The sequence below is a fragment of the Bufo bufo genome, chromosome 3 (assembly GCF_905171765.1).
Source record: "Bufo bufo chromosome 3, aBufBuf1.1, whole genome shotgun sequence".
Classification (NCBI taxonomy): domain Eukaryota; kingdom Metazoa; phylum Chordata; class Amphibia; order Anura; family Bufonidae; genus Bufo; species Bufo bufo.
Window position 1 is genome coordinate 597,153,444 of NC_053391.1, and position 24,195 is coordinate 597,177,638.

The following is a 24,195-nucleotide window of genomic DNA, read 5'->3' on the forward strand; positions in this document are numbered from 1 at the left end:
ATACGTTTTTTATTTTTTTAAACATAATAAGGGGTCTTTTATGTGGATTTCTTCTTTAAAACCATATGACAACATTGTAGAAGATTACTAAATGTTTTCTGTCGTTGTCCTATTTTGTAACTTTCTAACTATTGTCTCTCTCTTTTTTTTTCTCCGCAGACCTTTATAGTACTAAACAGAGGAAAAACAATCTTCAGATTTAGTGCCAATCCTGCCTTGTATATTTTAAGTCCTTTTAACCCATTAAGGAAAATAGCTATTAAAATTTTGATACATTCATATCCTTTTTCAGATGATTGATATTGGTGTATTGTTTTATTTTATGTACGTGTGGCAAAACTTTCATATGAGTTAGAATATACCAAAGACATATCCAAATTAGTATAGCAGAAAATGTGAAAATATATTTTCATGTTTCTAACCTGAAAAAACGATTAAAAGGAAAAAAAAAGTTGTTTTTTTTTTCCATCTTGGTCCATCTTTAATAATGTCTGTATTTTTTACTAGGAATACTCGCCATTCAGTCCCTGGGGACTCTTTAGTAGTGATCAGTACTTGTTGGTGCAGTGATATCCATACTTTAGTACCCTGTAATGTATCTTTCCAATGGTCCAGGCTTTTTTCCTGGCAGTGAAGCTCTATCAAAGGAATGGTAAAGGTGAATTTTGCTATAGTCACCTTTACAATTCCTCTAGCCTGAGACTGATTTTGACTTTTAGCATGATGTTCCTGCAGTCAGTGACCGATTAGTATCGGAAAGGGAGAGTGGAGCTGCAGTCAAATGGTAGCAGCTCTGGTCTCGCTGGCCAGTGGACTTATATTAAGCACTTTGCCAGATAATCCAAATATTCAATAAAATGTACAGCACCACCTACTATTTGTTCTTTTTTTTTTTTCATTTCTTGTCCACGTTAATGAGGTGGTCGCACATGCTCAATTTCAATCATTAACTCCCACAAGCCATATCTTCTACTAGAAACAGTGGCAGTTACAGGGAAAGAGCTAAAGCAGAAAGGGCACACCCCCTGATAAAGGACATCCCTCTGAGCTGCCAGCCTGAAATAAATGTAGCAGAACAATTGGAGCAATGATTGGGGAGATCCCTTCATGCATATGAGCTTCAGGGCTGGTTCTAGCTTTTGTTACAAAGAGATTGTCATGTATTATATGGTGTCTGGTTTTCATTTTTTACATCAATCATGGCAAAACCCATTTAAGGGCTTATTAAGACAGCAGTGACTCACATCCATGTGCTGCTTATATTCTCCACACACAGCAAACGGATCCATTGTAATCTATAGGTGTATTCAGATGTTTCTTTTTTACCAAGGACTGTTGGTCCGCAGGAAAACACGAGGACATGCTCCACTTTGGTCCGCTTTGTGGATGTAGACGTTTTAGACGCCCGTCTTTATAAGGCCCTGTGATGGCGGTGGATCTGCCGGAGTTATGAAGAGGTGTCGGCCTCTTCATAACTTCGGCGGATCCACCGTCACTTCTAAATGTTAGCCAGCTTCCTAGCTGTCTTACATTTAGACAATTTTCTACGCCTAAACCAGGCGTAGAAAATGGTTAATGAGACGGGCCTCCTGGCCTGTCCCCTTCCCCGCCCGTGCCACACCCTCTTTTTTTTAGACCTAGCATGACTGGGGTGAAGTTGCAGATTGCGGTGCCTATATAGGCGTATTTCTGGTTAATGGATTACCCCAAAAATTTTTGCTAATTTTTGGACTTATTTTGCGCAGTTGTGGCGCATTGTTAGATGTAATGTTTCAGCCTGTGCAATTTCCTCTAAAATCATGGGTAAACTAAATAATAAAAGTAGGCCAGGGATTCAATGACCGCAAAACTAATTGCATATCGGTTTGAAGTTATGCTGCAAGATGTGACATTAGTTAAGATTATACTGATTTATCGCTCATCTGCAGACCTTTTGGGACATTTGCTTACAAAGCTAATGCATCCACTCCATTAGTAAGTTCTGAAAATTCTGACCTTTTAATTTTTCATTTCAAAGTAATGAACTTTTTATTACTTTAATATTTCATTTTGGTTTCAGGCTTGAAATAATGTTCTAGCTCTCATTGTTTATTATCAGTTTTTTTCTTGTTAATTAAGATTATTGTGTTTTTTCATGTCTTCTCACAAAGGATAGAACATTTCTGAAGATTGGCTTAATTCAGACCTCCTTATATGCCAGGAAATACTTTTAGCATAGCCTGTAATTTAATGTTCACTGTATACAGAGCAGAGCCTTAGCTGCTGCATACAAAAATGTATAGAATAATGGACTTTATCAGGAGAAGCAATGCACAAAAAAATATCTCTACATTGTAAAATATAGAGATATTTACAAAAAAAAAGTGGATCAAAGCCTGTCCATTAATGCATCCTTACTAGTGACACGATACATTGGCCCAGACATTGCAGTTCAGATAGGTTTTAAACAATGCTACACAGGGCAATTATTATCCCTTGCAGAGTCCGGCCATGTTGTTCTTAAAAATATCGAAAATTTGATTTATTTATTTTTTTGTCCATAGGACTGTATCAGTGCAGGCTGTGTAGAGTATGTTCAGTCACTGCAGACAGTCTGCACCATTAACCCTGGTGGAGGTGGCAGGGGCTGAACAGACCACTGCACAGGCTGTGCTGATTCAGCACTCTGGATCACAGCAGGAGCCCAGAACCAATTGTAGCAGTCCTCCCACTGATAACTCCAGTTCTGCCGTGTAACGCCCTAGATGCCACGGTTAATAGTGACTGCAGCATCTAGGCAGGTAATCCTCTCCGCCAGGAGGTGCAGGTGTCAGACATCCTGGCAGAGGACAGTGCTCCCTTCCAGGGATACTAGGCTACAAAGAGGCTGTCCACACTCAAGCAACAGCGCAGATTTACTGAGATCGTGCCAGCTACTGCTAACGAGGGGCAATTGATGGCGCAGTAATAATGGAAACATCCTGACAGGAAATCAACAATATGGACATGGTCCAGCAAATCCAGGGAATGCAGGGCTCAGCATTTTATGGTGGCCAGTATGGCACATAACAGGTAGTATTTAGTGTTAGGTTCCCGTCCTATAGAGATTACCTTGACGCTGGCAGACAGGCCCAAATAATTTTGTACAAAATGTGTTTGCCAAGAATCTCAAATTTACAAAATAAGCGTAGCATTAGCACCAGAATATTTTCTATAACTATGGCATTATTGTACGTAATTTGTGTTTGCAGTGTGCTGTTGCACTGTGTTTTTTTTCTTCAAGTAACCAGGCATGGCAACTACACAAAGCTGTGCTGTATCGGTGCCTGGTTCTGGTGCACAGTGGCTCCAGAGAATGGTAGCTGAGCTGCAGAAGCATGGCTTCTAGCTCCATTTCAAGTGCCAGTTTCGGCGCTGGAGGCTGCAGGGAACAGCTGGTTGTTGGGGGTGCCCACCGATCTGACATTGATGACATATCTTAATGCTAGACCATCAATATTAGTAGCCCAGAAAGCCCCTTTATCTTCTATAATTGTTAACCTATCCTTATAACCCAAATTTCTTTTCTGTAGATTTTTGACCCCAGAAAGCTATTACTTTCATAATTTACTGTACCTTATTCACAAATAATTGGAAGAATTGGGCAAAGTTTAACAATGCCTTGAAGATTTGCTTTATTCCATTCTGCTATTTGAGGAGTTTTCCCTCACAGAATGGTTAGTTTTCTTGCTGAGAATCCAGGGCTGTCACAGTGGGCAGGCTCATCTATTACATGAGACATGTATGATACCCAGATTGTATTTGATGTTTTTGTTCTCGTTGCCTCTACTTTCTGCTCTGCTTCCTTGACAACACTATACAGTATTTAGCATGATCATTATGTGCACTATTTTGACCAACTGCGTATTCATGACTTTTAGTAATCCCCCAGACTGGTCGAAACAAGTGGAGTAAGTACTGTCTGTCTTCATCCATGTACTAAATAACCAAGTCTGCATGTATACTTTTTACTTATTAGACACATTTCATGATGTTTTGTCTACATGGGTTGATTAGCGTCTCCATTTGGTGACCATATCTTATATAGTTCCTGTGGTGACAAGCATCAACATTTTGAATATTGGTCTCCAGGCAAGGCAAGAAGTGGAGTAAAATAACAATTGACTGTGAGACTATAGCAAGAATTCGGACCATGTGGAAATCGTCCCATTGCATTTCATCTCTCATTTTGCAGTTTTTGGAACGTGACTTCATGCTGTGTAGCCAGAGCCTGATTTATAAGGGTACGGCCACACAGGCAGGTTTCTACATTCAGTTTTGGAAACTAAAATCAGGAGTGGATCCTAAAAGGAGAGCAAATAAAAGGACAGATACGACTTCTTTTTTTATTTTATTTACTCCTGGCTTCCAAAACTGCATAAAAAACCTGAACGTGTGGTAATTTATATGTGGTTATTAGTAATATTTGAGTCACTGACCTGTCTGTTTGTTCTTCACAGGTACACTTTCACTGGAATTTATACATTTGAATCACTTGTGAAAATCATTGCAAGAGGTTTTTGTATAGACAGCTTTACGTTTTTGAGGGACCCATGGAACTGGTTAGATTTCAGCGTCATTATGATGGCGTAAGTTTCATTTTGGTTCATCAGTATAAGTCTTTATGTGTGTGGAACTCAGTGCCTTAGTCAAGCTAGTTAATTTAGTCTAAAGAATAAAGAAGCCAATGAGCAGGACACAAAGCATCCGTTAAACAGTACAAAAATCTGTTTTGCAGGCTAGACATCATTGTTGTGACATCATTTATATATCTTTATATTCATGTCCGCACACTTACAAGAAGCCAGTGAATGTAAATGAACCTGGAGGGCTTCACCATTGTATTAGAGGTGTATTCACTGGTCTCAAATAGTTATTTTTTTTTTAAATCAGGGAATTATTTAGTAATTTGTAGATATTCAGTCATGCAAGGGTGTACATAAAGTACGTTGGGGATGTCTGCAATAGAGACAGCACATGTAGATGTTAAAGGGCATCTGAAGCCCTGGTTGGCTGCATCAGCTATTTTAACTGTGCAAAGATCTCTTCCCCACAGGATGGTGTATCAATGAGAAAACAAGGGTGCAGAAGGAAGTCAAGGATCATGGAAGCGGCAATTCCTCCTGTCCAAGGCTGTGGTGTGGTGGGGTCAATCAGTACAAAATGGTGTTGCCATTTACTCTTTGCCATTGGGTCCCCTCTTCTTGATACTTGCTTCTACAGTCATATTATTACAATTTACAGATATTAGGGCTGTGCAAGTTATCTTAAACTTTAGGCTCAATTGTTGTATCCATCATTGGTGTACACAGAAGAGAGGCGAGCCCCATGGCAAAGATAAAGGTAGACCCTCAATTTATAGGTCCAGGTTTTGAAACTTTGGACAGAAGAGTCCGCTGATTGTTTCCCCCTCCACACTCTTTCTAAGATGCTTGGACAAGTTGTCTATTCCTTGATTGCCATTAATTGCTCCAGTTCCTCTGATTTTTTTGTCATTAAAAAAGTAGATAGCACCAACTAGGGATAGGCGCTCTGTCTCTTCATGGACCCCATAGAATCTGCATGGTCTGCCTCTATTATATGTGCTCCCTTGCAATCTCTCATCATTTGGTATATGGGAATGCACAATGATTAACAGGTTAAATCTCCCATTGCATTCTCTTGATTATAATGGAATACAAAAGAGGAAGATATAGATACTTTTAGTTTAACGAGAACTGGGTCTTTGTCAAAAGCTAAATGTGGACAAGACCGTAGGCATTTGCATGTAATATAATAGATTTGATGCTTGCAGTTTTTCACTTTATAGGACCTTTAGGATTATAATAACTGTAAGTGTCACAGCAATCTGTGATGTTGCTGCAGATTTACTTTGTACAGGTTCTTAAAAAAAAATTAGCATATTGTGATAAAGTTCATTATTTTCTGTAATGTACTGATAAACATTAGACTTTCATATATTTTAGATTCATTACACACAACTGAAGTAGTTCAAGCCTTTTCTTGTTTTAATATTGATGATTTTGGCATACAGCTCATGAAAACCCAAAATTCCTATCTCAAAAAATTAGCATATTTCATCCGACCAATAAAAGAAAAGTGTTTTTAATACAAAAAAAGTCAACCTTCAAATAATTAAGTTCAGTTATGCACTCAATACTTGGTCGGGAATCCTTTTGCAGAAATGACTGCTTCAATGCGGCGTGGCATGGAGGCAATCAGCCTGTGGCACTGCTGAGGTGTTATGGTGGCCCAGGACGCTTCGATAGCGGCCTTAAGCTCATCCAGAGTGTTGGGTCTTGCGTCTCTCAACTTTCTCTTCCCAATATCCCACAGATTCTCTATGGGGTTCAGGTCAGGAGAGTTGGCAGGCCAATTGAGCACAGTAATACCATGGTCAGTAAACCATTTACCAGTGGTTTTGGCACTGTGAGCAGGTGCCAGGTCGTGCTGAAAAATGAAATCTTCATCTCCATAAAGCTTTTCAGCAGATGGAAGCATGAAGTGCTCCAAAATCTCCTGATAGCTAGCTGCATTGACCCTGCCCTTGATAAAACACAGTGGACCAACACCAGCAGCTGACATGGCACCCCAGACCATCACTGACTGTGGGTACTTGACACTGGACTTCAGGCATTTTGGCATTTCCCTCTCCCCAGTCTTCCTCCAGACTCTGGCACCTTGATTTCCGAATGACATGCAAAATTTGCTTTCATCCGAAAAAAGTACTTTGGACCACTGAGCGACAGTCCAGTGCTGCTTCTCTGTAGCCCAGGTCAGGCGCTTCTGCCGCTGTTTCTGGTTCAAAAGTGGCTTGACCTGGGGAATGCGACACCTGTAGCCCATTTCCTGCACACGCCTGTACACGGTGGCTCTGGATGTTTCTACTCCAGACTCAGTCCACTGCTTCCGCAGGTCCCCCAAGGTCTGGAATCGGTCCTTCTCCACAATCTTCCTCAGGGTCCGGTCACCTCTTCTCGTTGTGCAGCGTTTTCTGCCACCCTTTTTCCTTCCCACAGACTTCCCACTGAGGTGCCTTGATACAGCACTCTGGGAACAGCCTATTCGTTCAGAAATTTCTTTCTGTGTCTTACCCTCTTGCTTGAGGGTGTCAATGATGGCCTTCTGGACAGCAGTCAGGTCGGCAGTCTTACCCATGATTGCGGTTTTGAGTAATGAACCAGGCTGTGAGTTTTTTAAAGCCTCAGGAATCTTTTGCAGGTGTTTAGAGTTAATTAGTTGATTCAGATGATTAGGTTAATAGCTCGTTTAGAGAACCTTTTCATGATATGCTAATTTTTTGAGATAGGAATTTTGGGTTTTCATGAGCTGTATGCCAAAATCATCAATATTAAAACAAGAAAAGGCTTGAACTACTTCAGTTGTGTGTAATGAATCTAAAATATATGAAAGTCTAATGTTTATCAGTACATTACAGAAAATAATGAACTTTATCACAATATGCTAATTTTTTGAGAAGAACCTGTATATTGTTTTGGTAACACAAGCCCAATGACCAAATCTTCTGCCATTGTTAGCTGATCACAGATATAAGATGTAAGCAAATTTTATTTCTACAGGACACCAAGTTTTATTCTTACCACCTAAAGTTCTAGTTTATGAAGGTAAAGCCATAGTGTGAGTTAGTTTTTATTTCCAGGAATCTTTGCTGGTAGGTATTTCCTTGCCTCAGCAGAATATACATGACTTGAGACTGTGGAGTGTAAATGTGCAGACACGTCATTTGAATCTCATGACTTTAAAAATAAAAATTAAATAAATATCTGTATTTAGAACATTTAGCAGTATTTACAGTAAAAAAAAATAAACTTTTTTCTTGATGGTGGAGTCATAAAAAGTCAGACGACTGCATTACCTGATAGAGAGCTTCTGTATGACTAATATAAAGTGTATAAGGGTACTTATACACTAGCGTCGCTGTATTCCGGCAGGCAATTCTGTCACCGGAACTGCCTGCCGGGTCTGGCAATCTGTATGCGAACGGATACCATTTGTAGACGGATCCGGATCCGTCTCACAAATGTATTGCAATACCGGATCCATCTCTCCAGTTGTCATTCTTAAAAACGGATCTGGTATTTATCTTTATCACATTTTTAAAGGTCTGCTCATGCGCAGACCGCAAAGCCGGATCCGTTTTTCCGGAACACTTCGGGTCGGATCCGGCATTAATCCATTTTAATGTAAAATAATGCCGGAAATTCCGGCAAGTGTTCCGGAATTTTGGACGGAGAAAATACCGCAGCATGCTGCAGTATTTTCTCCGTCCATAAACCGTACAGTGACTGAACTGAACACATCCAGATTGCTCTCCATTCAGAATGCATCAGGATAAAACTGATCATTTATTTTCCGGTATTGAGCCCCTAGGACGGAACTCAATACCGGAAAAGAATAACGCTAGTGTGAAAGTACCCTTGTACCAAAATTAACAGCTGTTTAGCTTTAAAGGGTAACTGTCATATTAATTTTTTTATGTAATTGGCTTGGTCTCAGTAAGTACACCTTAGTTCCCTAGTCAATACTTTTCAATAGGTATTGAATTACCTAGCAATTACAGCTTTCTCTTTGCTCCCCCAGGCATTTCAGTGGTGCGGCTAAAACAGTGCTGCTAGGTGTCCTCCGCCTCCTATCTTGTATATACAGAAGATGGAGGACTTAGTAGTGGGCAGTCCTGAACGCTGCGTGCACGTTCCCGTCGGACCATGGAAGCGACTTGCTTCTAGAGCAATGTAATTCCCACTCTAGGGACTAATAAAGAGCCAAGCTACAACAGCCTCTAGTTAACACAGCCTTTTCTATTAGACCAAGTACCCAGCCACAAGTCAAAATTAATGAAATAGACATAAATATTAACCCCTGCACGGCTGTTTGATTTAAGTAAATTAAATAACCCCCACAAACTGCCAGTATACAATGCAGAGGATAATATGTATGCGCTTTCAGGAGCAGAAAGCCGATTGGTTGGGGTGAGGCTGCGCGTTCCCGAGATGAGTCTAAGTAATTCTGGTAAGTTAGGGAGGGCGCTCTTAGCCTCTGGGTAAGGGCATTGGCGGCCATCTTGGGAAGATTGTCAGAAAGAAGTCTTTTGAGCGGTTGCTATGGACGGATTCTTATTAAACAAGTGGTATGTGAACACAATAATTAGTGATTATGGATTATCACCACAGCAGCAACAACATATATGAAAATTTAATTTTGATAAAAAATATGACAGTTACACTTTAAATGGGTTCTCCAACGTTGACATTTTTGAAGAAAATTCCACCCCCACACCAGCCGCACCTGTGAAGGGAAGTATACTTACTTGCTCCCCGCTGCTCAGGTCCGGCTCCATGGTTCCCGACCTGTTTTCACAGCACTTTCAGTCCCTGAATGTAAACTTTCTGCATGGACAGGGCCCCGTTCACTGGTGCATCCTATGTCTGACCTCAGTCGTTACGTGCCCAATAGCAACACCTGACCCAGCAGTGATGTGGTCCCTGAGGACACATCACCACTGAGGTCACCAAAGTGCTTGTCCACAAGAGCTGTAACTGTATACTTCCTTTCACAGGTCTGGGGGTGAAATTAAAAAAGAAAGTCCATTTTGGATAACCACATTAAATCTGGTGCTTAAATTTGTAAAAAAAATTATAATTAATTAATTAATAACATTTCTAAATAATTAGAAAAGTTATCATAAACCTTCCAGATAAGGAGCCGGAAATATTTTACTGAGGAATTCCCAACAAAAAGATTTGCACATTGTACCAATACTCCATATCCAGATACCAAGATCTCAAACATAAATCTGCCATATACACAATGACTAAAACTGTATTGTCACAGAAAAGAGGTATTACGTGAAAAATAGAAAATGGAAAGGTAGAATCTAAAAAATACATGCCACCTGTATACATTCAACTACCACCTACATTGATCTACCCTCTAAGAATAAAATAAGTAAACCATTTTACTTAAAGTGGATCTCCACCTGATCAGACCTCCATTTTCTGATACAGCCCTTTCTGTTGCCAGTAGCTGCCCCTAGAGGGAGCTTAGGAGCTTACTGCATACTGGTTTATAATTGAGTTCAATGTCTACAGAGTGCACACAGAAATTCTTTTAACTCTCAGTATATGCAGGGGATTTGGTACTCTGCATAAAAAAACTGTGCTTTGTCCAATTTAGATGTAATTTAAGAAATTGATCAGCACAGCATTTTGTACTGACTTATGTTAAAAATAAATGGTGTTCAATGGTAAACATTTATGTTATTGAGAATTTATGGGCATCACTTGTCTATTGTAGAGGTAGCTAATCAGTGAACCAGTCCGCATCACAGATATGCACAAGGCCACCAAAATAAGACTCAGAGAACATAGCATAGGTGATAATGTAATACAGCATCCACACAGGTCCACCAAATCCAAAACTCAAGTGGAACCATAAGAGTAGTTATTAATAACAATCTAAAAATATATATGTAAAAGGTTCAAGAACCTACCAGAACAGCTCACTGGTAAAGCTGGCCATACACATTCCTATTCTTTCAGATCCCCTTATTCACATTCACACCTGGCTTGGCCATGCATGTGTTCTCCATAGGGAGTGAAGAATAAGAATAATAACACCTCTGAAGGCTGCTTATCTCACATGAGAACTAGGGATTGGGCATGTTAAAGCAACATGCCTGACACCTTCTTTACTCTGAATTCAACTGTCCGGAATTGTTAAAAGACCACCCTACACCCAAAATCAGGGCAACATTCATCTAATGTGTAAGACCACTTTAAAGGGGTTATTCCATGATTAATGTAAAACATCAAAAACAGACATTGTATAGTACATAGCAATCTCTTTCTAACAAAGCTAGAACCAGCCCTGTACCTCACATGGATCCAAAGCTTCCCCCATTCATTGCTCCTATTGCTCTGCTAGATTGATTTCAAGCTGGCAGCTCAAGGACGTGTCCTTTCTAGCGGGGCGTGTTCTGTAACTGTCACAGCTTTTAACAGTGGATACAGGTGGTGACAGTTAAAGGATAGAATTGAGCATGTGCGACCACCACAGACAGCAATGTTGCTGAGGTGGACAGAGAAGTAAGGAATAGAACAAATAGCATTTGATGATACACATATGTTTTATTGAATAGCCCAGTGGCTGTACAAAATTTGTAATTACATGCAATTAGAAGTTCTCATATCCAGGGGCTGGAGGAGTTTTCCTCCAGCCTGCCCCTTGGCAATACAAGATGACATAAGACATTTTAACCTAAAAATGAATTTCTAGGAAATCCCAGGAAAGAAGAACTAATGTGAAACACCCTGGCCATGGAAGCTTTTACATATACATTTTGCCATTATTATCAGTAAATTTCTCATAGAGGACCACTTGCATTTTGGGCATAGTGGTTCTTTTACAGGCCCCTTTTACGAGCCTGGTTAGTTTTGGGCTTCTATGAAACAATCCACACCAATACTAGTAACTCTGATTTGATTCTACAGGTATATAACAGAGTTTGTAAACCTAGGCAATGTTTCAGCTCTGCGCACTTTCAGAGTTCTGAGAGCTTTGAAAACTATATCTGTAATTCCAGGTAAGGTGGCCTGCAGTTGATGTTAGGTGTTGGTTAGGCCCTGTGACGTTCTTCCTGTTGTAGCTGTTTTGTGTTTTGTCATTGTGTTTGTGTGTGACCTCCCTTATTGCAGATATGTGACAGAGTTTGTGGACCTTGGGAATGTCTCAGCGCTGAGAACATTCAGAGTTCTCCGAGCTTTGAAAACTATCTCTGTCATTCCAGGTGAGAAAAAATTTAAACACTAAGGCTGATCTCTTGCAGACTTTATGTTCCGATTTTTGCAAAAATGGTGTAAATACATTTTTGACAGGATTTGCAGCCTGCCTTTCTTTGATAACATGAACGCATATAATGTTCACATCCTAATGACCAGCTTACATATGATGAGAAAATAAGGTTTATTACAGTACATTCGTTACTAACATCTAAAGCCAATTGTTCCAAAACTTCTGGTGACATGACACTACAGCATCCTGCACAGCTTGTTCAGAACATGTGCAGGACATGGAGCTAATGATCACTTTCCCTATTCTATTTTCTAACATCAGCAGAAACTGGATAGCTTCCTACTGACGGGTAGCTTGACTATAGCGCTTGTTGACTGTATTAACCTAGATATAGCAACTTTATGCTGTCAGCCTGCTGGCCAACAGAACCGGACTTGTGTAAAGGAGCTTAAAAGAATTAATTTTGTTACTCAGAAATAGATTACTAAATTTCTATGTTTTCACACCTCTGCTATTTGGGAAATGGCTATCAAAATTATTGCACTCTGAAGATCGGAAGCAAAAGATTTGTAATGAAAAATATTGGAAAACTTTTAATCACAGTAAGAGATAAAGGAATGTTTAGAAGACTTTTGTTACAGGCGGTCTTTTTATATATTGTAGACCTCTTTATGATATACAGTGGTGCTCGAGAGTTTGGGAACCCTTCAGAATTTTTTATATTTTTGCACAAATTTGACCTAAAACTTCATCAGATTTTCACACAAGTCCTAAAGATAAGGATAACCGAATCAAACAAATGAATTAAAAAATATTAGAGGAGAATTATCCAATATAATATGTATGTGAGTGACTAAAGTATGTCAACCTTTGCTGTCATTAACTGGCGTGTCCCCACTTGTGCAGCAATAACTGCAAATAATTTTTTCCACTAATGGTTGATTAGTTGTGCACACCGCCTTGGAGGAATTTTAGCTCATTCCTCCATACAAAACATCTCTGTTGTGTCAGTGGGTTTCCTCCCATGAACTGCTAGATTCATGTCTTTCCACAACATTTCTATTGGATTTAGGTCAGGACTTTGACTTGGCCATAGCGTTGTTGTCTTGCTGCATGACCCCCGTTCTCATGGACAGATGTCCTGACATTTTCCTTTAGACTTTGCTGGTATATTTCAGAAATCATTGTCCCATCAATGATGGCAAGCCTTCCTGCTCAGATGCAGAAAAACAGGCCCAAACCATAATACTACTACCACCAGTGTGTTTCACAGATGGGATGAGGTTTTTATGCTGGAATGCAGGTTTTCCTTGCTCCAAACATAACGCTTCTCAGTTAAACAAAAAATTTCTATTTTGGTCTCATCTTTCCATAAAACATTGCTCCAATAGCTTTCTGGCTTCTCCAGGTGATCTTTAGCAAACTGCAGATGGGCAGCAATGTTCTCTTTCGTGAGCAGAAACTTTAGCCTTGCAATCCTGCCATGCACACCATTGTTGTTTAGTGTTCTCCTGATGGTGAACCTATGAACATTAACATTGGCTAATGTGAGAAATGCCTTTAGTTGCTTAGAGGTTGCCTTGGGTTCTTTTGTGACCTTGCGTACTATTAAATGCCTTGCTCTCAACGGAGTGGTCAACCACTGGATATGACAATAATAGTCTTGAATTACCTCAATTTTTACACAATCTATCTGACTGTGAATTGATGTCCAAACTTATTAGAGATGGTTTTGTAGCCTTTTTCTAGCCTGATGAGCATCAACAACACTTCTATAGACATGACTCATTTGTTTGATTTGGTTATCGTTATCTACTTTTAGGACTTGTATGAAAATCTGATGTAATTTTTGGTTAAATTTATGCAGAAATGTGGAAATTTTGGAGAGTGCACAAACTTTCAAATACTACTGGATTTCAAGGTTTATAAATATGATAGATCTAGGACAGGGGAAGGAGGGGTTACAGAACAGGAGATGGGTTATTAAAATATCTAATATTAATATTAGAAAATATTAATATTTATTTATTAAATTAAAGAACTTTGTTGCTCACATCTCTTTTTGTGTATTTATTTTTAGAGAATTCCCAAACATTAATATAAATAACTATATCACATAATTAATTGAGAGGATGATTTATTTATTAAGTTTCAGATTAGCAGTTAAAGGGGTTGTCCGCTTTTTACTATTGACCTGTCCTCAGGATAGGTCATCAGTGTCCAATCAGTTGATCACACGAGGGCTGTCTTCTCTGCTCTGTTTATCTGCTCGCTGCAGCAATTGCATTGGTGAGTAGGTGTAATTACAAATAAGGAACGGCCATTCACTTTTATGGGACGGCTCTGTAGTATTCACTTGAACATAGAGCCATCCTATGGAAGTGAATGGGGACACCATACTTGTAATTACACCTGCTCACCACCGCAATTTCTGCAGCAAGCAGGGAAACAAAGCAGAGGGGGCAGCGCACATATGAGCCCTGCATTCTCTCCAAGCAGCCGATCGACGGGGGTGCCAGGAGTCAGAACTCTACCATTCTGATATTGATACTGAGGATTGGTCATCAATAGTAAAAGCGGACAATCCCTTTAAAGGGAACCTGTCACATACTCTTTGCCCCCAAATTGCTTCCAATAGCTGATGGAGCTCTCTATTGGTCCCCTGGTTATGGCCCATCTCCATGCCCCTAATTCAGCCTCCTTGGCTTGACTGAGGTCACTGAACAGTGAGAACATCCATACAAACCTGTACAGAATCTTATGCATGCACCCTTATGTGCCACTATCTTTTAACTCCGGCTGATTCCTGTACAGGTGTAGTGTGCATGAGCTAGAGATAAAGAGTAATGGCGTATGCATGAGATTTTGTTCAAGCATGTTCCCACTGCTCTGGGACATTAATAAAGCCAGTGGGGGAATTTATCAAGCCCTGCACTCCAGAATGGCTTTTGTGCCTTTTTTAGGTCAGTTGTGCAAAATATTTTAGCGTTTTTTACACCACTCTCACTCCAGTTTTGAATAGTAAATGGAAAAGTGGGCATGGTTAGTTAATTTAATGCGTTTCACTCATGATTTATAACTGGGACAAGATTTATGGCTTTAAAAAGTCCCAAAGCCAATCCAGTAGGGTTGTCTTCGGGCCGAAATGCTAGGTTTAAAGATGCGTCAGATATACCAAACAGTGTATGCCATTTGATACATTTGCTCTTAACAAGCTCTGCCTCTAATGCCACCAGATGTAAGACAACTATCCTATAAATCAATGTTTCACTCTTTAACTAGGCCTTGAGACATGACTCGGATATTAAATAAGCCAGCACCCCATCTGCAGACAGCTGTTTTGGGGTGATTTCCCCTCATCGGTGCCTTCAGATGCCTTACATCTGGTGGCATTGGAGGCAGAGCTTGTTAAGAGCTCATTTGCATCCCTTTCTTCCCAGAGTTCCAGAGGAGCATGTATGTTCTATAAGTCTCCACACACACATAAAAGGCTCTCTCTTGTACCCCCTAATTTGATTTTTTTTTTACACAGTATACTCCAGTGCAGACTCAGGAGACTTTAAATATTACTCTCATGATAAATTGCCCCCAGAGAGTCCAGTCCAGGAGGGCACGGAGAGCTTGACATGTGCAGCCAGCTCTCCAACATCTTGACATGAATCAGGTCATTAACATATAAGTTCTAAAGGTCTTTTTACATGAACGAGATAACGATGGCCCATAAGAAGGTACAGTAACTATTGGAGACAGCATCAAGAGCTCCATCAGCTGCTGGGAGCCATTTGGGGGGCAATGAGCATGTGACAGAATCCCTTTAATATGTCACATGTACATTGCATTTTTTTGTACTAATTTAAGATTCTGTTCACATGACATCTGAATGTTGCATCAGATGTATATGTCAGGAGTGTAGAAAAGAAATAACGTAATATATGCCAAGGTATAGACATACAGTGCTTTTACTTAAAGAAAGAAAATGTATTCTAATGTACACCAGCCACAGAGATCGGGAGGACACTATTAAATACTGTGTAAATGGAGCCCTATGGATAGTTTTGACATATGCAGTATGCTGGGAGCTTTCTTGTGTATACTGCAAATTTACAGCTCAAAAGCAATGAACACAACCTAATAATAGTAGGAAAAGAATGCCATGTAGAAATCAAGAAAAGTGAAAATTCCTGAAGAATTAACAGGGAAGTGAGAAGGCTTCTTTTTTTTTTTTTTGCAAAATTATTCAACAATTGAAATGTAGTGTATGGTGGTTGTAATTACACCACTCAAAGCTGTGATCACCCAGGGGAGTGAACTACAGTATTCTTCTATATCCAGATATTACAGTACAATGCATCTAACACATGAAGGAAGCTTACCATATGACTTCATACAGGCAGTTTGTACTGATTATAGTATTTTTCAGTATTTCTAGCATTATAGCTTCACTCAAAATGCGTAGTATTGCATACATTTTAAAGAAAAAAATCCCTTATAACTACATAATATTAGGACATAACTATAATATACTGCACTGTATACTGTAGCAAGAAATTGGTTTGGGGAAAAATGGAAATGTCTGCTAAATTTTAGATTTCGAGTCACTGTACTCCCAGTCGTCTTCATTCTTTAGTACTATGAGAGTTTGTTGTCATAAAAAGGCAAGGTGTATAATTATGTTTTATACAATTATTACATTTTTTTTTATCAATTGGCGTTTGCAAATTTCATCCATAATGTTGCTCAGCCTTGGCGTTTAAATGGTTTGCATGAAACTACTGAAATCCCAGCTTGATTCCCACCATGAAAAATGTTGCTTATTTTATGACGACTGATGCATGCATTGATTTGCTACGATTGTGTTATGTTTTAATTTGTGATAATTTCATGGTTAAGGTGCTAACCATGAACATCACTTTTCTGTATAGTTTAAAGCATCTATTTTGGTTTGCAAATATGGGTTTGGTATATTATGTAAAACATTGGGAATGCAATATTTAATAAACTTTTATATACAGTGAGGAAAAGGTAAGTGATATGCTTTCTTTATGGAAATGCCAGATACCCCAAACTCTGCAAGTTCCCCAAAGCTGCAACCAAGTACCTTGCAAGTTTTCTGGCATTTTCATTGTAGTATTATGAACTGAAAGTTACTTGTGTATTGATGTAAATGGCATTTTTATATTTACTGGTTCTAGACATTTATGAAACCAATACCCAAATTAAAGCACGTCCATTGGAAATAATTCCATTTGGTGTTTTTTTTCTAGCGCTCTTTACAAAACAAAAAGCAATGGTTGGTGTCTGTCACTCATTCTCATTGATTCACACTGTGTTAGGCCTGTTGGGCCTTAAGCACAAGCAGTTAAAGGCCAGCACTCTCATTACACTTGCCCATGTAACCAGACTCAGTAAGGAAAGAACAGCACTCTAAAAGTCTTGCACATGCTGTATGCCTATGTCATTGTAGGGGAACGCACGATATGTACGGACTTGGTGAATTATTTTTTGGAAAACATCATTTACCCTTAATTGAGCCCGAAGATGGACTCACTTGCCAATTCCAGATTTGGGTTCTCGTCCCTATGCCTTACTTTAAATTTGTAAATGCTTTACAAAAGGCTGTGAATGGGTTAAAAAATAAAAAGTGCAATACTTGCCTGGCTACTTTAGTTCCTACTCTTCCTGGGTTACCTCACCGGTCCCTCTTTCCTAGCTTAGCTAGATATGCAGAAAGTAACTGCTTAGCCAATCCCTGACTGAGGTGGGTCACTACTGCGGATTATCCTTTTCTAGGGAATCTGTCACCAAGTTTAGCAATCCCTAACTAAGATAACCCCTGGTTCCGGATAATGTCCCTGGTTCTGGATATATAAATATTTGCACTCACTAGCTATCTCCCAGTATAATCCCACCATTGCTCCCTGTATTAAAGCACTGAAGAGTCCTCTCAGTGATACAGATGTGTCCTACCCTTATTCTTGGTTCGAGATATCCTAATATGAGCCGAAAAGAAAGGGCACATGTGTATGACTGAACTTAGGAGTCCTCTGTATGTAAATTGCCAGAGCCTCTCCCATTCTCTGGGACTCATACTAGGTCAACCATGACATTATGAGTTGAGTTGAGTTGGGTGTGGGGCACTCCAACATTAGAAATATATGACTATTCAAGAAGCAGGGCAGAGAAAAGGGGCAAGCACAAAGTGCTATCGCACTTTGTGGGATTACTGCGTGGAAATGTTGGTGAGTTGCAATATAAAAATTGCATATTTGCAATCATGTTTTGGGTAATTTTGGTAAGAATGCTAAAAGATTACCTTTAAGGGCTCATGCACACAACCATAGCCGTTTTTGCGGACAAGAATAGGCCATGTTCTATATTTTTGCATATGCAGCGGAAAGGACATACGGATGCAGACAGCACACGGTGTGCTGTCCGCATTTTTTGCGGCCCCATTGAAGTGAATGGGTCTGGATTGCATTGCAATGGGTCTGTATTTATTGCAGTGAAAAAATACGGATCGGATACGTTTGTGTGCATGAGCCCTAAAACTCACAAAATGTTGCAATGCACTGCAAACACTGCTGGTTGTGCTAAAAACATTGAGACAGATTTACTGATCCTGTCTAAAATGTAGACCGTGTAATCATTTGTGCTGTGCCACAAAAGTAGAGATATTTTCCCTACTGGTGGAGTAGACATTTGCAACAAATTTGTGAAGTATCCGTGCCATGGTTTTCGCCATGCCTGACAGTTTGCATTTACTAAAAGGCAGTCAAATGTGTTTTTTTTGGGTGGATCTACATTTTAAGCCAGATGTATCATTGCATCTTTTTGGCAAAAAGTCACATGTGTGCGCTATTCCCCCAGTGGTGTGCCAAAAAAATTAATAAATACATAGGTATTTTTTGGGACAAATTTAACAAATGGTGTGCAACATTTTGTAAATTTGTTTTAAAAAATTGCTTCAAACCAAGTGGACAGTGTAAAAAAAAAAGCCCAAAAAGTTGCATATTACATTACCCCCTTAGGCAGTCTAAAGATGTAGATCACTGATGACAAAAGTAAATATATTCGCCGTACCGACAAAACACTAATTCAGAAGCAAAAAAGGCTACAATAGGTGTCCCATCTGTGTTGCGGACGTGCATCCCGTCCCTAGTAACAGAGACCGTTCACAGTAAATGGGAACGTGTCAGAGCTAGCTAAGCTCCTGAGTTTGAGAGAAGCACTGCCTTTACACAGCATTTGAAGAGCAGAGAAGCTCCTGTATGTTTGTAAGCCACATCCCCCGCCCCTTATCAGATTTCTGAGCTTCCTAGAAGAAAACAAATATTGTGGGAAGTAAAAGAAGTGAGGTCACTGCAGTACAGTACTGTCAGATTCCATAGAAGGGAGACACCCACTGCTTGTGAGAGAAATGCATCTAGCTGTGCAGCTAACACAGGGAATAATATGGCTGAGGAAGACATTAGGGAAGCCCTTTAAAGACCTGTTCATTCACAGTTATGATTCTACAAGGAAGCACATCCATTATGCAAGCTTTTTTGAAACTCAGGTATGCTTAAAAGGAACAGTGTGTGTATATAATGGTTGTAGGCCTGTGTAAGGCTACTTTCACACTAGCGTTTTAGTTTTCCGGTATTGAGATCCGTCATAGGGGCTCAATACCGGAAAAAAACACTTCAGTTTTGTCCCCATTCATTGTCAATGGGGACAAAATGTAACTGAACAGAACGGAATGTTCCGTTTAGTTGCGTTCCCAGACCAGAGAGCAAACCGCAACATGTTTTAGTTTGCTTTCCGTCCTGGGATGTGGAGCAAGACGGATCTGTCATGACCCCCAATGCAAGTCAATGGGGACACGATCTACCACAATAGAAAATGGATCCCAATGCAAGTCAATGGGGACACGATCTACCACAATAGAAAATGGATCCCAATGCAAGTCAATGGGGACGGATCCGTTTTTTTCTGCCACAATAGAAAACGGATCCGTCCTCCATTGACTTTAAGTTGGAGTTCATTGACGGATCCGTCTTGGCAATGTTAAAGATAATACAACCAGATCTGTTCATTACGGATGCAGATGGTTGTATTATCATTAACGGAAGCGTTTTTACTGAACCCTGCCGGATCCAGCAAAAACGCAAGTGTTAAAGTAGCCTAAGGAGTTTGGAGTGCTAATCTTTCCTTGCATTAAAGCTCTGCAGAATACACAATATCTAACATATCATTGTGTGATCACATGATACACATATATATTATTTAGCATCACATGACTTAAAATATTTGGACATCTACATGTGCTTGAGGTTTGTCCTTGACTTCAGTCTGCAGTCTTTCCACTACATTCTAAACTAATGAAGGTGGCTACTGCACCTGCCTTACGTGTTTGACGCTTTGTCTTTTTTTCTCATACTTATTAGTATAGTGAACAGGAAGCGTTAATTCTATTTTATGTCCATCCCCTATATTCTGTACAGTTTTGGTCTCTAGATTTTCTAGTGCAGAAAAAATACAGCAATGCTCAATAGTTGGTTAAGCATGTTCACACTAATGCGCATGATTTGCTTATGCTGTGCGCACATTTTTGCATCGTTACTTAACACCTAGTAATATAAATGCAGAGCTCTGTCCGGGCAAAAGTTTGTTCTACTCTTGAAAAATGCTGTGTTACATACTCTATGCAGTAATGTCTGGAGACAAGGGCCTAATCTCCAATCTAATATTTATGTAATTTATTACTAATTCTAGATGACAAATTCCAGATCATTTCAGAACCGAAATCTTGATAGTTTTTGGAAACCAAATGAGACATAAGGAAAGATCAAGCGGGGAATACACTTTTGACTCTTGTTCTTCATAGGAGTACTTATGCTGAGCTTCTGCAAAGCTAGGACACAAAAATAGAAGTTTTAGATCACTGACTATATTAACAATAGTGTATTTTGTAGCACACTGTCCTTTAATGGTGTGATAGTATTTTTAATTGTGGTTCTTAAGGGGTATAGTGGTATCGGCAAAGAGTACTTATCTATTATATAATGAAAAGTTGTACAATTCTCCGGTATGCTCTCTGTTTTAATTATTTTGATTTCAAGATCTCTGCTTGCAAGATGTTTGCTTGCAGTCACAGAATATGAACTTGTTACAGTACAGTTATCAGAACTCTCTGTCTTGTGTAACAGTCCAAGGGTGGTCATTACGTGGTTAGGACAGTCTTGAAACTAATGAAAAATGTTTTCTATCGAATGATTGCAAGAAGAGATCTTGAAAATGAACTGGATATACAGTAAGAAGCAGAGGTGAACTCAGATCTCATAGGACCCCTCTGCCCCACCCAATTTTCAAGTACGAGTGTGTGAAAAGTCCCCAGGCAACACAGAGCACAAATCATAATGTCCCAGATTTATGACAAATTAACATTTTTTTTATTAATCTGAAGAAAGTTTAATAAAAAAATAATAATAAAAAAAAGTCACCTTTGACTTCACCCACTTTATCTGACTTCTATGGCGGAAAAAGTGAAACTGGTGCTCAGTAAATATGGCGCTCATTCTGAGCACCATATTTCGCAATGTTTTACACCCAACAACTGGCTTAAATACATGGGTGCATCTCCCCATACAGTTGTATGTCTGCGGCTTCCCTCATACAGTACACTATAAAACTATCTGACTGAAGCCACCACTAGGGGGAGCTCAGTGCATAGGAATTTATATAGTCACTAATGACTACAATGGAAGCTGTAAAACTCTCACATAAAAATGCAGTGTTGTTATATCAGGAAGGAGTCTGTGCCGGAGATCCCCTTCTTCTCAGGCCCCACAGCAGAAGGTATATATTAGAAAATTGTATAACTTTTCATTATAATAAGAAAACTGTTGAAACCAAAATACTCCATAATGTTGTCCCATAAAGAAGACAGTCTGCATTATGTCTGACTAAGCTATACAGCAAAAAGCTTAGAACACTCCGTTTACTCTATATTAGGGCTCATGCACATGAAAGTTTTTTTTTACGGCGTCTGTTCCGTTTTATTTAATTTATTAATTTATTTATTTTTTGTAGCCTTTATGTAGAAGCATTTAATTCCATGGGGCCACAAAAAAAATGGAAATGACTCTGTGTGCATTTTATGTCCGTATGTCTGCATGGCCATTCCGCAAAAAAATAGAACATGTCCTGTTATAGTTTATAATATACATATATATATATATATAATATATGTAATAAAGGTCTCTAATATATTATATATTAGGGGCCTTCCGTACCCGCACATCGCAAAACTCCCAACGGTGGTATGCATGAGCCCTTGCTTGTAGGTTTTCACAAGGTATAATAGATTATTTTTCTGTTGTCGAAACACTGAAGCAAATCTATTTTAAACCGCAAGATTTAGATTAGAAGACCCAGCATTCATAGAGCTGCTCCTTTAATTAAAAGGGGGTTGTGCAGGGTTAGTAAAACACAAGGCGGCTTTCTATGAGCACCAGTTCATGGGTTATGTCTGGTATTGCAGCTGAGCTTCTTTAAAGTGAACCGAGCCGCAATACCAGATACAATATCTAATAATCTTGTCTAATCCTGTGCAAACCTTTAAATCTTGTCCGCAACTTCCCTGTATTTTAGTTTTCTATACTTCATTTTGCATGGACTCACACAACTATGCCCAGTCTGAAGACATCTCTTTCCATTGTCCTCTCCAGGTCTGAAGACCATTGTGGGTGCCCTTATTCAGTCTGTGAAGAAGTTGTCAGATGTCATGATTTTGACGGTGTTTTGCCTCAGTGTCTTTGCTTTAATCGGTCTACAGCTTTTCATGGGTCATTTAAGGCGGAAGTGTGTTGTTTGGCCAATCAACATGGACGAGCAATACTTGGCCAATGGCAGCAGAGGCTTTGACTTTGACGAATATATAAACAATGACAGTAAGTAGTACAGCACCCATGCCGATATCCGTTTTCTTAGGGCTCATTCAGACGGCCGTATGGTGTCCGCAAAAATGCGGATCCGTTTTTTTTTGCGAATTAGATGCTGTCCCTTTCACTTCTATGGGGCCCTTTTCTTCAATTGCACAGCTCAGCAAAAAAATGAAACATGTCCTGCACTTGTCAGTGAAAATCAGGACATGGCCCCATTGAAGTCTATGGATCAGCAAAAAAACTGAATACAATCCGTTTTTTTCTTTTTGCGGACATGCTGAACTGTCCGCAAAAAAACAGCACACAGCCGTCTGAATGAGCCCTTATACTGTGTGTTTAGTGTTTATTTTAATGTGTCATTTATTTTGTAAAAATGTGCTGATGGTTTAGGCTACATTCTGATGCAGTTTTGGAAGCCAAAAGCAGGAGTGAGTTAAAAAAAAAAGAGACATTTTATCTGTCGTTTATACTTTCTCTCCTTTTATGATCCAATCCTTTTTGGCTTCAAAAACTGCAGAAACCTGACCATGTGCCTGTACCTTCATAAATGCGGTAAAGGTATCCAAAACCTCTGCCGAAACAGCCTGCAGGAGTGCACCATATCTCGCATAGTCAGCGCCGGACCCCATTCCCTATAATGGGATTTGGCTGGTCTCCGGCATGAGTGCCTGGTTTTGGCCGGACCTTTCCTTAGGATTTTGTCTCCCAACACCCCCACTGATCAGCTGACTGAAGGAGCCAAGATTGTTTACTAGGCGCAGCGCCATATACAGTCGTGGCCAAAAGTTTTGAGAATGACACAAATATTAGTTTTCACAAAGTTTGCTGCTAAACTGCTTTTAGATCTTTGTTTCAGTTGTTTCTGTGATGTAGTGAAATATAATTACACGCACTTCATACGTTTCAAAGGCTTTTATCGACAATTACATGACATTTATGCAAAGAGTCAGTATTTGCAGTGTTGGCCCTTCTTTTTCACGACCTCTGCAATTCGACTGGGCATGCTCTCAATCAACTTCTGGGCCAATTCCTGACTGATAGCAACCCATTCTTTCATAATCACTTCTTGGAGTTTGTCAGAATTAGTGGGTTTTTGTTTGTCCACCCGCCTCTTGAGGATTGACCACAAGTTCTCAATGGGATTAAGATCTGGGGAGTTTCCAGGCCATGGACCCAAAATGTCAATGTTTTGGTCCCCGAGCCACTTAGTTATCACTTTTGCCTTATGGCACGGTGCTCCATCGTGCTGGAAAATGCATTGTTCTTCACCAAACTGTTGTTGGATTGTTGGAAGAAGTTGCTGTTGGAGGGTGTTTTGGTACCATTCTTTATTCATGGCTGTGTTTTTGGGCAAAATTGTGAGTGAGCCCACTCCCTTGGATGAGAAGCAACCCCACACATGAATGGTCTCAGGATGCTTTACTATTGGTTTGGCAATGAC

General features: G+C 39.6%; 1 protein-coding gene across 1 annotated transcript in view; it reads left to right on the top strand.

The window, feature by feature from the left end:
• SCN8A (sodium voltage-gated channel alpha subunit 8) overlaps positions 1-24,195 on the top strand; it is a 206,508-nt gene that overhangs the window by 89,116 nt on the left and 93,197 nt on the right. Inside the window, exons 3-7 of the mRNA XM_040425907.1 lie at positions 160-278; positions 3,840-3,929; positions 4,479-4,607; positions 11,733-11,824; positions 22,539-22,760. Of these exons, the coding sequence (XP_040281841.1) occupies positions 160-278; positions 3,840-3,929; positions 4,479-4,607; positions 11,733-11,824; positions 22,539-22,760 (652 nt within the window). The remainder of the gene's footprint in view (positions 1-159; positions 279-3,839; positions 3,930-4,478; positions 4,608-11,732; positions 11,825-22,538; positions 22,761-24,195) is intronic.